The sequence below is a fragment of the Poecilia mexicana genome, unplaced genomic scaffold (genome assembly GCF_051168715.1).
Source record: "Poecilia mexicana isolate PSO_F unplaced genomic scaffold, ASM5116871v1 scaffold_2, whole genome shotgun sequence".
NCBI classification, from domain to species: Eukaryota; Metazoa; Chordata; class Actinopteri; order Cyprinodontiformes; family Poeciliidae; genus Poecilia; species Poecilia mexicana.
Genome location: NW_028263371.1, coordinates 8,140,133 through 8,153,327, shown reverse-complemented (window position 1 = coordinate 8,153,327; position 13,195 = coordinate 8,140,133). Strand labels below are relative to the sequence as shown.

The 13,195-nt window shown below is 41.6% G+C and overlaps 1 protein-coding gene across 2 annotated transcripts in view; it reads left to right on the top strand.

Annotated features, from left to right (window-relative positions):
* Positions 1–2,885: 2,885 nt before the first annotated feature.
* adcy9a (adenylate cyclase 9a) overlaps positions 2,886–13,195 on the top strand; it is a 46,301-nt gene continuing 35,991 nt past the window's right edge. The window contains exons 1-2 of one of the 2 annotated variants that reach the window (XM_088009958.1): positions 2,886–5,099; positions 5,222–7,266. In XM_088009958.1, coding sequence (XP_087866084.1) covers positions 5,385–7,266 — 1,882 coding nt within the window. In that variant the 5' untranslated portion in view covers positions 2,886–5,099; positions 5,222–5,384. Of the gene's footprint in view, positions 7,267–13,195 lie in introns of both variants that reach the window. The other variant, XM_088009965.1, reaches the window with a different exon arrangement.

The window sequence follows — 13,195 nt, the reverse complement described above, 5'->3', positions numbered from 1 at the left end:
TTTCTTTTTTTGTATAAATCAGTTTTCATTTTGAAATTCTTTTTTTTTTTTGTCAAAAAAAGCTACATTTCATTGATCGAGACTGATTTGCCACAGCAGTAAAAGAGTCAAACATCCAAGGTGGTGAGTACATTTCATGGGAACTTCATTTCTTCTTTTTGATGCATTATTATGAGCCAAAATATAAAATGTGTCAAACTCGAGGCCCGTGGGCCAAAACCCACCCGCTATAGCTTTTTATGTGGCCCTCTATCTAGACTAAACATTAAGTGTCCTTAAATATTATGTTTTCAGTCAAATTGATGCAATTTTTATCTGTTTACTATCAAATTATATCAATCAGTCCCTCCAGTTTCTTTAGAAATATTATGAAAATTCACACAAAATCAACAAATCCGCGTTCTTTGTTGCGCTAATAATTGAAAGTTTATTGCAGATTTTTCTAAAAACAAAAAAAAAATAGTCAAAACCTTCTTACTTGTACTAAACATCCTCCTCAGTCTTAATTGATACCAGATTATAGTCCACTATCCATACAGCGAGTAATAAAAAGCCGCATTTACCGTTACAAATAAGCACAAGTATTGCAAATATTTCCAAATTAGTGCCACAAATACTTTGGTTTTCATTGCAAAAAATCACAAAAAGAATCACGAAATCCTGGAGGGACTGAAAAGATGTTCAACAATATTATTCAATCTTAAGAATTGATAGATTTTTTTTAACAGTTTGTGAACAGGTTTCATCAGTACATTTGGCACATCCGGCCCTTTAAGAGGATTCGTGATCTTGATTTGGCCCAAAACAAAAATGAGTTTGGCATCTTCGTTTTGGGCGAAGATGCCGTTACTCTACAGTGCAGAGTAACAGGTAAAACTGATATTGGCTTGTTCATTAGTCGGTCTCTCTCTTTTGGTAGCCAGTCTACAATCAGCTGCTCTGCAGAGTAAACCCTCACAGCAATGCAACTGTAGTTTTCACCGTACCAAGAGTAAAGAGTTCCCAGACTTAATCATAACACCAAACTAGCTGAAATGCTCTTTCTTGCCCTCTTTTCAGTCTGCGAACCAGCTTCATTTCCCTTCTGGCTCATTTTTGACTTTACATGACTTCACCTGTGGATTTATGAATAAAACTTACACCCTCAAGCACACGCTGGAGCTCTTGTCGTCTGTGTTTGATGAGCTGAGCCGCGGCTCTCCAAGGCTCTCAGCACAGTTTCAGAGCAGACCTATCAGACGGGCTTTATCAAATCCCACAACAGTCCTCTCTTTGTAAGCTCTCAGCTCACCACCCACATGCCAACCTCTCTCACAAGAACAATGTGGAGAGGTCACACATCCCCTGAGATTGATATTCAAATTGTACTCCATCTTCGACAGTAACATGTAATTAGAATAATATACTAACAGAAAGGACTGGCGACCTGCCCAGGAAGGCCTGTATGGAGTTAAACTTTCATTTATCTTTTGTTTTCCAGTTTCAAATTTTATTATTATTATTTTTTAACCATCTTTATGACCCCAGTTGAGCTCCATATACTTACAACAAATTTGAGATAAACTTCAATTGCAAGATGAGGTAAATGATGAGGTTGACCTTGCTAAGAGACATTGCAACAAATGAGATACATATGAATGTATGAATATATGTAGCATCAAGAGGTATATATGTAGGCATCTATGGGTCATTTTTGAGCTGGTGTACGTAAAAAAAAAATCCACAATAAATGCAAACATTTGCATCAAATTCTTTTTCTTTTTTTAAATCAAATAATTCATATAATCACTTTACCCAGGAGGAACAGTTGAAATAATTAACTAAGGGCCAAAGAAGAGTAGTTTATTCCTTTAATTAGTATAACTTTTGACCAAAAATGACATGGAGGTCCAGATCAGGATCAGAAAAGATCCTGATCTGGACCTACAAGGTTCTACAAATGTCAAACCTGTCGGTCTCTCTATGTTTGTGAATACTTTTTTTCTGACATTTTGTGATATAGAAAAGAACAGTGTTCACTAAAAAGTAAGAAAAAAACAAAACTGAGAGACGTTTTTTTTCGTAGCCACTGACACTTAATGCAATGTGGGCGATACGAACTAAAAAAAAAAAAAAAAAAGGTGCTAGCCAATGATCCAAATGCCCAAAGCTGCATTTACAGGTAATATTGACAACAAGATGTCAAGTCAAACAAAGGGAAGCATATAGAGATCAGAAGTTGAGTTTGGCCTTCAAATTAAAAGCATGTTGCTTTTTAACATTGATTTGAAAGTCAAATAGTAAACGCAGTTTACTTTGCTTATTTTCTTTTTGTTGTTGTTGTTGGTTATACTATTTTTTTCTTTTACAGACATTTGTTCATTTGTTTATTGGTTGCTAAAAGGGCGGAGTCTGTCATGGCTTGTAGTTACATTTTAACCCGATTAGGACTAAAGCAACTTGTACATTCAAGCTCTAGATTTAACATTAACATTCAACATTAAACCGTTTTATTTACAATACTCACCACCATTATTGGCTTCATTTCATATTTCCATATACATGAGCGTAATCGTCCATTCGTGAGCACAACAACCCCAAATCTCAGCAGTGGCTAATTATTAATTATTAATTGTATAACTCCAGTCAACATACAGACTGTCTGTATGTTGAAAGGTCCAGATCATGAGCATATTTATCAGTTGGGACCGCTCATTGAATGTTCAGACCTAAATCCACTTAAGAATATGTTGAAAAGCAGAAAATCTAAACTGTAATGAAATGAGAAACAAATACAGTATTTATTTATTTTTTACTAGTAGTATTAAAATCTGAGCTATGGTATATTTTTAATTGTGAGTCTTTCTTATGATTGTCTTGGTCATGCTCACAAAATAACTTTTCACTCCTAAAGGTAATTTTTCATTGGTGTGACGTAATCATCAAATTTTCTGACAAACTGAATATTGACGTTTTCAAGAACAGAACGCCACGACTGAACTACTAAAATACATTTCGATCATGATGAACCTGTAGAATACCACTGGTTAAACATATTATTTCTCTGAATGTACTAATTCTAAGTCGTCTTTTATTTTATTTTATTTTATTTTATTTTATTTTATTTTATTTTATTTTAATATATAGGCCCCCAAACCGGAAGTAGTGTTCTTGAGGACCACAGTTAACTTCGCCGACTGCCTGGTCTGGCCAACCAGCTGGGGAAGGATTTCCGACCCACTTGCAGTGAAGATGGTGGCAGTTACAAGAGTGAGGAGCTTTCTGTCGCCCGGACGAGACGGAGAAACAGACAGCCGTCTGTCTTTTTTGTTTCTATCCAGACCCTAACTACGTCCGAGAGCTAAGACAGGGAGGGGCGGAGGTGTGGAGGGGGGGAGTGAAAGGGTGGCAACCAGCCACCGAACGGACGGAAGAGGACGCACCACCGCCGGAGCGCACAGCGTTGTGTTTGTTGGACACATGCATGCCAGCGAAAACTAGTGCTACCCAGACCTGAGGAATTGCTTGCGATCTGGAGATAAGGAGAGTGTTTTTTTTCCCCTTTCTTTCTTTCTGGATAATCCAAACGAGGATCACCAAGAGCCAGAGAGCCGCTCTGTGGATTTTCTCCCGTCTTTGCTCCAAGGGAATGCGAGAGGAGGAAATCCAGCCTCATCTCCAAATAAGCAGAGACTCCTAACTGGGTCTCCGCTCCAAACGCAGGAAATACGGCCTGGAAGAGAGAGAGAGAAAGAGAAAGAAAAGTTTGGGAGTTGGGAGGCTTTGAGATGGGGGGTGGAGGCTTTACCATAACATTTTTAGCCTAAGCAATCCTCGTGCTTCTAGGAAGAAGTTCAAGAAAGAAAGAAAAAAACAGTATTCCCGTTTTTACATGCAGCGGGGTGGTGTTATTTGCAAGAGTTTTGATCATCACTATTTATAGCCCAGCCTGGTCCAAAGCGAAGCCGTTCCCCGTAGCTGCATGTATGTTTTGCCAACTGCGCGCAACAAGTTGCAGACACTCCCAGCAGAGGCAGAACACAGGCTAAAAGAAAAAAAAAAGAAAAAGAACCGGGGCAGTGCATGGAGAGTTATTTTCCCCCCCTTTCTTTTACTAGTGCGGATCATGCGTCTTTGAAAAGGGGGGAGGAAGGGGGCAGACCCTGAGACCCTCTCTTTGGGAAAAGCGGAGAGAAAGAGAGAGAGAGAAAGAGGGGAGGGAATAAACAGAGGAGATCCGGAGCTGAGAGTTCAGGAAAGGACGGGGCTGCATCCGTGGGAATAGGCCTGGCTGTCAGGGGCCTCCTCTGTGAGTCGGGTGTCCAAAAAAAAAATAACCCCCCCCCCAAAAAAAAAACCTCGCTTTTTGTTGCAAAAAATAAATAAATAATAATAATAATAATAATATAAAATGGAGATGGGCTGCTGCAATAAAGATGGCAGGGGAATCTTGGGAATGAGAAATGGAAAGCCTTCGCGCACTGAGCCGTTCATTAGAGTGGATGCAGTGGGAGGTAATTACAGCTCGCACACTTTTTAATTAACTGCTTTAAGACTTTACATCCGTTTAAGGTCGCCGTTCTCTTTTGATAAGCTATTAATTATTATTATTATTATTGTTATTATTATTATGCGTCTGTATTATTTCAAATAAGTGCAATTTTATATATATTTTTTCTTCGTAGCACCGGTTGCTGCTCGTACATGTAGTATTTTATTCGTGGAAAAAGGAGCATAAATAGTGGAGTTATGCAGAACAGTACAACCTTTGTAACCAACTGTTGACGGCTATTATTATCATCATCATTATTATTATTCCTCATTCAAACAACCCAGTTAAGCAACGATGGGAGAAACTTTCCAATTGCGCACATTCAGTGGCTGATAATCGCCAGTCGTGCACATTTGAAGAAGAGGAATCTGTTGCACCGCTACCAGCAGCAGCAGCTTGCCGAGAAGGATGCCGAGTCCAGGAGGCAGGAGACGGGATGATGAGATTGTTTGCACCGCAGCTGGAGAGCACACCGGACAGCCTCTGTGGAGAGGGATGCGTGCAACGCGAGTACTGACGCAAAGGCGAAGCTGCGGCTCGGATAATGGTGTTCTGTGAGCGTCTTAATGTGAGTGACTGCGCGTAGCCGACTCGTTTGTCCCCCTTCCCCCCTCCCACTCCTCCTTCAGTGTTAATTTTCCGACAAAAACCTTTTTTTTTTTTTTTTTCTTGTTCTGCCTCCCGTGTCAGTGTCTGTCCTCCTCCACCTTCCCTGATTTGACTCGGCGGCACCAGAGTAAATTACGGATTGATTCAACACCTCAGTGACCGGCCCCCTCCCCCTCCCACCGCCTCTACCCCCGCTTACCCCACTCCCATCTCCCATCGCCTCCGCTCGTCAGCACTAGTCAACATGGCCACTCTGCAACATCACAGGCAGCTTCTTATGCACGGCACGGAGGTGAGCTGCGACTCAGCCAGGGGTGATGGCGCCATCACGGTGCGGATTGCCAATAATTCCACCCGGATGCAGCAGCAACAGCATCATGAACCACTTCGGGTTGCAAAGAGTGAAGGAGGAGTGGGAGGAGGCGGTGGAGGAGGAGGGGGTGCCAGTAAAGTGAAACCTGCCCTCCACAAGTACAGCATCTCCTCCAGTTGCAGCTCAGCAGACTCCAGACCCGTCATAACTTACACTTCCCATGTGCAGAAGAAGGCCCCTCCGCTGTTTGAACGCTCCGCCGCCCAGTGCTGGGACCCCAAGTTTGACTCCTCTGTCCTGGAGGATGCCTGCCAGGAAAGGTGCTTTCCACAGAAGCAGAGGCGATTCCGCTATGTCCTCTTCTACCTGGCAGTGGCTTCCCTACTCTGGGGGGTGTACTTTGGGGTGAACAGTGACCGCTGTCGTCCTGTGACCTTCCTCGCCCCCACTGCCTCCTTTCTGGCCTTGCTGGTGCTTTTGTTTTTGTTCACCTTCACCAAGCCGTACATGTGGCTGTACAACCAGACCTCCCTGCTGCTAATAGTCCTTACATTTGCCATCACTTTGGCTCCACAGATGCAAACTGCTACCTATGACTGGGCTGCCAAAGCAAACGCATCGTACACCTCTCTGAACAAAGAAATTCCGCCTCGGATGTCCTGCATCTCCCCTGTTGGCACCTTTTCCCTCTGCATCGAGGTCCTGCTATTGGTATACAGCGTCCTCCATGTCCGTCTGTATGCCTCAGTGATGCTGGGCCTCCTGTATTCTGTCTTATTTGAGGCGTTAGGATGGCTGCCACTGCTTGAGAGGAATTATGAAGCCACTGGACAGGTGTCAAGTTTGCAAAACACGCTCCTCTGGCTTGGCCCGGGCAAGGGTCTACTCCACCTGTGCGCGCACGTCATTGGCATTCATCTTTTTGTCATGTCTGAGGTGAGATCCCGCAGCACCTTTCTTAAAGTGGGCCAAGCCATAATGCACGGCAAAGACTTGGAGGTGGAGAAGGCCTTGAAGGAAAGGATGATCCACTCGGTCATGCCGAGACGAGTTGCAGACGAGCTGATGAAGCAAGGCGACGATGAGGGCGGCGGCGAGAATTCGGGCAAGAGGTATTCCTCCGGCGCCTGCTCTGCCTCGGCTGTGGCAGTGGGCAGCGGCGGGAGCGGAGGAGCTCTACAAAGCCAAAGTGTTATAAGTTCAAAGAATAACCCTCATAGCAATCACAGACGTAAAAAGACCTCGATACCCCGAGGACAGATAATATTCAGGCCCTTTAACATGACACGCATGGAGCCTGTCAGCATCCTCTTCGCCGACATTGTGGGCTTCACAAAAATGTCTGCCAACAAGAAGGCGCCGGCCCTGGTGGGCCTCCTCAACGACCTGTTTGGTCGTTTTGACAGACTCTGTGAATTGACCTGCTGCGAGAAGATCAGCACGCTGGGAGACTGCTACTACTGCGTGGCAGGGTGCCCCGATCCCAGACCGGACCACGCGTACTGCTGTGTCGAGATGGGACTGGGCATGATCCAGGCCATTGAGCAGTTCTGCCAGGAGACGTGCGAGACGGTCAACATGCGGGTCGGCGTCCACACGGGCACCGTGCTGTGTGGGATCCTGGGAATGAAGAGGTTCAAGTTTGACGTGTGGTCGAACGACGTCAATCTGGCGAACTTGATGGAGCAGCTGGGCATGGCGGGGAAGGTTCATCTGTCCGAAGCTACTGCCCAGTTCCTGGACGACTGCTACCAGAGGGAGGACGGGAAGGTGGCCGAGAGAGCAGGGCAGAGTGCAATTGAGAAACTGAAAGGTAAGTGGCTGCTTACCTCTGATTTCCTCACCAGGTTGCAGAATGAACTCACTTAAAATGCCAAGCCAGCTGACAGATGCATAAGATCATCTTCAGAGTTGTTTTTGCGTTGCGATGTCATCACAAAAAAAGCACTTGAACCATGCCTAGTGTGTGCACTGATCAGGTCTGGCCGGGGTCAGTGCATGATTAGACGGAGCTGAACGATGTTATCCGACCCCTTAATCCAGTCAAAATTAAGCAGAGATCAGAATATAACTCTCAGATTGGAGCACCTGAAGTGTAGGCAGGTTTTATTTTTAAACGTTCTGGGTGTCACTCCACATTTCCTAGTATCTGAAAATAAATCACATGCTCTATATTAGGAGCTTTCAGCAGATGTATTTAGGGAACGTGGATCACCCTCTTCGTTTAAAATCCTAATTACACCAAACGGAGGTTTTGCGTAGGGATCTGTGTGGTCTTGACATTCTGGGGCACGGCTCTGCAGACGTATTTTTGAATCATGCATGCTTGTGCCACCGAGATTAGGACCGTTAATCTTCAGATGTAACAAATGGATTTTGAAACCCTCGCTGCAGACGACTGTTTGCAATGTGCATAATAACAACATAAATGGATGCCGACAGCTCAAGGATCACCAGATAAAATTACATTTGGAGAGAGGGCTTAGATGTGCGACTGTCAGAAAGCTGGTGTGTTTGATAAGCTTGTTTAGATGCAGACAAGGTCGTGGCCCTCTCGTGGATTTTGTTTTAGCTCTCTCTTTGGCTCGCGCTCTGGTTGTGTTTGTGTTCTGACGCCGCTGCTGGGCGGTGTGAGCTGAGATTTTGCCGTCGATGAGGTGAGGGCCGGCTGGATTTACTGTTCTTAGACGGGTTATTGCGGTGGGCTTCAGTGGACTGCGCGAGTGCTCGTTTCGCTGCGTCCGCGAACTTCTGTGGAAGGTTGCAAACCCCAGAGAGAGACGGCAAACAGACAGACGTCTGGCATTTATGCAGGCTTGAAATCTCTTCTGATTGGGTAACCACAGTCAAGCGACAGGTGCTTGTATGTCGTCTAGATTTCTATTTTGAGTTTTTATTTAACTGAAAATCACATAAAATTGGAATAAAACAAAAAAAATATGCAGCAGGTTGTTTACATTGTATAGCAAAATGTAATTAACAAGTAAATACATGAAATAATTAATTAACCTCTTAACTGTCACCTCAAAAACATTTTGTCCTCTTGATAGTTAAGGGGTTTAAAGCATTGCAATTAGATTAAAACGGCAAATCTTACTTTTCTTTTCTGTTAGTTTATCCAGATTAACTCCTATTAGTTTATAAATTGTGGCGTTCTTAACGTTTTTCTTTTGTGATTTTGTTCCTAATTCACGTAGAGCACTTTGAACTGCCTTGTTGCTGAAAATGTGCAATATAAATAAAATTTGCCTTACCTTACTTTAGGAAAAACGTCCAATTTCTACATACATGTCGTCAGTTCGGTCGTTCTGATGGATCTAGAGTCAATTACATGCATATTCAAACTCAATTTCAGCTACTAAGCAATGCAGAAAAGTTCATTTTATCACTCGGATTGGTCAAAGAGTATGGAAACCCGTCAGATTGTATCGAGTCGCTATAACAGCCATCGATCCTCCTCAGTTGGAGCAACAGTCAGTCGCATTGAGTCCTTAACTTTGCAGAGATCCCTCATACTGAGCATGCATGTAGAAACAGCGGGGAGGAGAAATCCCCTCTAACAGGAAGATGCTGAACCTCCATCTGCTGCAGGCACCTGGGTCTGTTTCAGAAGACGAAACGTTCACACGCAGAGAAGCGCTGATCCAGGAGTACTTTCTATGTCAATGAAAGAGGAAAGTCACTGGCAGCAGTCGGTCATTTAGACGCCTCCTCTAGGAGAGAAACACAGCAACACAGATTAGCCCTAAGCTAATCGCTCTAACTTTGAGCTTTATGTAAAACAACAGTTTAAAATTTGGTCCAGGGCCCAGTCTAAAACTGGGCCCTGGTTCTACAGAAGAGGAGCCTGATAACTAAAGGACCAGCCTCCCACTCTAGGAACCAGTCCTGCAGACTGAGAGTGAGGCGCTCTGTTATAGGAACACATGGAACAACCAAATCTTGATTATTAAGGGATTTATATGTGACCAGGAGTATTGTGGATTCAACAGGGAGCCAGTGAAGAACAGCAATGATCTCTGTTTTTAATTTCCATCCGAGTTTTTAAGTACATTATTCTACAATAAATAGTTCAGGTTAAAGTAACAGATGAGTTGACTGATTTTGCTGCAGGACAAGATATTTCTAACTTTCACCATTTTGTAGCGGTGACAGAGGAAGGTCCTAGAAAACTGGTTTATATGGGATTTAAATAAATCGTGGTCAAGGATGACACCAAGGTTCTCCATTTGTTACCAGATGCCAGCTTAACGGTACGCAGTGCGGTGAACCGGTCTGCTTCTCGGAGGATCGGCTCCAAAGACGACAACTTCTGTCTTGTTTGTATTTAAAAGCAGAAAGTGTTCAGACATCTAGGGTTTTTTATGTCTTCCAGACATACCTGTAGTCTACTTACCAGATCGGATTCTGTGGGATTTCTGAATATAGGTGAGTTTTATCGGCGAAACAGTGGAAATGCATCCCGTGCTGTCTGATGGTTTTACCAATCGGAATCAAATGCGAAGTAAAGAGAACTGACTGAACCCTGTGGTACTTCACAGAAAACCCCGCAGTGCTGTGAGGATTTATGATTCACGTGAACAAATGAATCTGTTTGGGCCGAGTGATGTTCGTTTGAACCTGACAGCATGTTGGAGCCTTTCTGAGGAAATACTGTGCTGCAGCTCTGAGTGGGACAAGTCCGTTATCTTTAGCCATGTAGCTTTCACCAGCGCTGCCTCGATGCTATGGCGCCTTAATGTCATTATACTGTAACAATCACATGTCGTTATGTTAGTGTTGTTTTTTTCCATTGGTTATTTCTGTATTTTAATACAGATAAAACAAGCAACCACAGTAACATCAACATTAACATCACCCCGGCTCAGACACACAAATAAGTAAAGAAATGAAGACACATTATTGCAATATATTATGTAAAGCTCTGTGGGGAAAAAAATAGCAGAAATATCCAGATCAGTATACAGTACAAAGGAGTCCTAAATATTATGAAACACATTTTCTCTATTGTGTAATTTACTAGTTAGAAAGTCCAACAACACAAATTCAAGGACAGTTTGTTGCCATTGTGTTTTGGATGGAGCCTTATCTGTTATCCAGCTCAGACATTTCCTGTACAGGTGTTTCTCCACAGCTCTTCTGAAGAATCCCAGTAACTCCCAGTAACATATACATTGGATTACACTCGGTGCTAATGGAAAAAGATCTTGTCCAACTCTTCCTGTATACTGAACCAGAACTGTTGAATTTTCCTACAAAGACAGTGAGTTAGATTTACCCTCCTCTATTCTACGTTTGGGGCAAAGCGGAGAAAGGTCTGGATTAAATCGGTGACGTAGACGGGGTGATATGTGGCCACGATGTGACATTTTAAGTTGAGTAGCTTTTACCTTATTACAAACACTCAAATATTTAGCATTTTCCCAAGCTTCACTCCAAGCCTCGTTGCTGATCTCCATGGCTAGCTCTTTTTCCCACGTCTCCTTTAAAAAAGTCAGTACGTAAACCCCAGTTTAAAAAAAAAAAAAAAAAAAGCTACAACAGGTCTTAACAGAGCTTATAATTTTAGCTTAAATCACTGATTTTCACAATCAGAGACATTTTGGTTGTTGCGTTCTTCAAAATGTAGTTTCTCACCTGTAAATACAGAAAGAAGTCATGTCTGTAAATGTTATATTTGGTGATTATTTCATAATTCCCTCATAGCTGTCCACCATAAAATAAACTAAGCTGTTGCTGAGTCTCACTGGAATCCGATTGGTTAATCGCCTCCCACCGATTAGCATTACTACAATGTGACTTTGATTGATTAGGCTGACTTATAAAATGAACTGATGTTGTGCATTCCCTGATTTCAAGCCAATGAATTAAATAGTGAAATTATGTTAGTGCATTCACAGCAAACACATGTATTTTCTTGTAACAAAATAAACAGATCTATCAAACTGGACAAGATAAGTACAGATTGTGTAGCGTGTTGAGTAGAAATGTAGTAAATGATTATTAATTGCATAATTTAATGACACCCGCTACACATAAAAAAGATAATTAGATAAACAAATATTTAAATATAATGCTGTAGGTTCATTACATCTTAAAAGGCTGACTTATAAAGAATGTGGACATGAAATAATCAAATGCTAAGTGATGGATTTATATGTAAATAATGCGACTGCATTTCTAATTTGTTTTGCGTTTATTTTGAAATTCACATTGCTATCAACACTTCTAAATCATGACTTACTAATGTTTTGTTAAAGAAACTCCGTCTGCATGGTATTTGGAATATATCTAATGAATTCTGACAATTGTAACCCAGATTTACCTTTTTTTGTTCGTTCTTTTATCAGATTAATTGCATAACCACAGGGCATCTTTCAGAGACTGCCTAAATGATCTATAATAACATGTTGTGAAGTATAAAACATAGATTTGCACCAGTGTTTCATGTAGACACACCACAAAAACACAAAACACACACACACACACACACGGAGCGAGCCTGTATCACAGAAACTAATCTCTCCAGCAGGGAATTCCTGGTGGGATGTCTAATCTTAGGTCACTGGTGAAAAGAAACTGTCTGCTCTATTGTCGGGCCTTATGTCACAGTGTATTCACTCTTGGCTCTAAATGGTGCCATCACTCTCTATTTCCAGGCTGGCAAACAGTACAAGAGAGGGATATTGACAAGCAGCTTTTGTTGTAGGAGAGAAAAGCGGAGATTGAATGGCATCTAGTTACTCCGCCGAAACACAGAGCAGCGGTTTCCTGTTCAGAGAGGGAGAGAGAGAGAGAAGTGAGGCTGGAACGCTGATTCTGATTTGAGGAGCTGTAACCGCTTTTAAAAAATGAACGTAGCTTTAAAATATATATATATATATATATATATATATATATATATATATATATATATATATATATATATGTTAACATACTAATGCTAGCAAATGTGAGGATGGTGGAAGTGTTTTCTTTCTGTTAGACTGAAGAACGTATTCAGCAGGAATGGTGAACGTGAGAAAACAGGACTGTGTTCGTAACCAACCCCAGTCGTCCTACGGCTCTGAATGTACAGAACACTGTTCAAAAGTTCAATTCACTGTGGGAATTATTTCTTTTTGATCATTTATTTTAGGTCTTCAACTGACGCTTATTTTAGTAATCGATTAATCTATCGATTATTCTGACGATTCTTTCATTTAACCACTTAAGCGGTTATTTGTATCATTTAACGCAATATTAGAAATGCATTAAATGATACAAATAAACAAATAATTCAGTTCTTTTTTTTGTTTTTTTACATAAAAAAATAAATATTTTATAGCTTAAAATGCAATACTGTAGCATTGCTTTAGTAAATCTGAACCTGGTGCAGCTTTACCACTCTAGTAGTTTTGGCTTAAACATATTGTATCTTATTTTTTTTGTACAGTTTTACCTTAATTACTGTGTGTGTTGTATTTTTCCACCAAATGTGTGTTGTTTTTTTTTTGAGTCAGCAAAAGCCAGTTAATGATTAATCTATCACTAAATTAATCAATTATTATCACAGTAATCGATTCATCCAATTAATCGTTTCAACCCTAAGTTATTTGTAACATTTATTTTTCTGCTGTGGACTAATAATGCAACATATAATGTAATTTTTGAGGCAAGAGTTTTATTCTCAAGTTAGAAATAATTGTGTCGATTTGTAGGTGGTTTCCTGTCGAGGCCTCTGCTTTTTATCGTTGTATCAA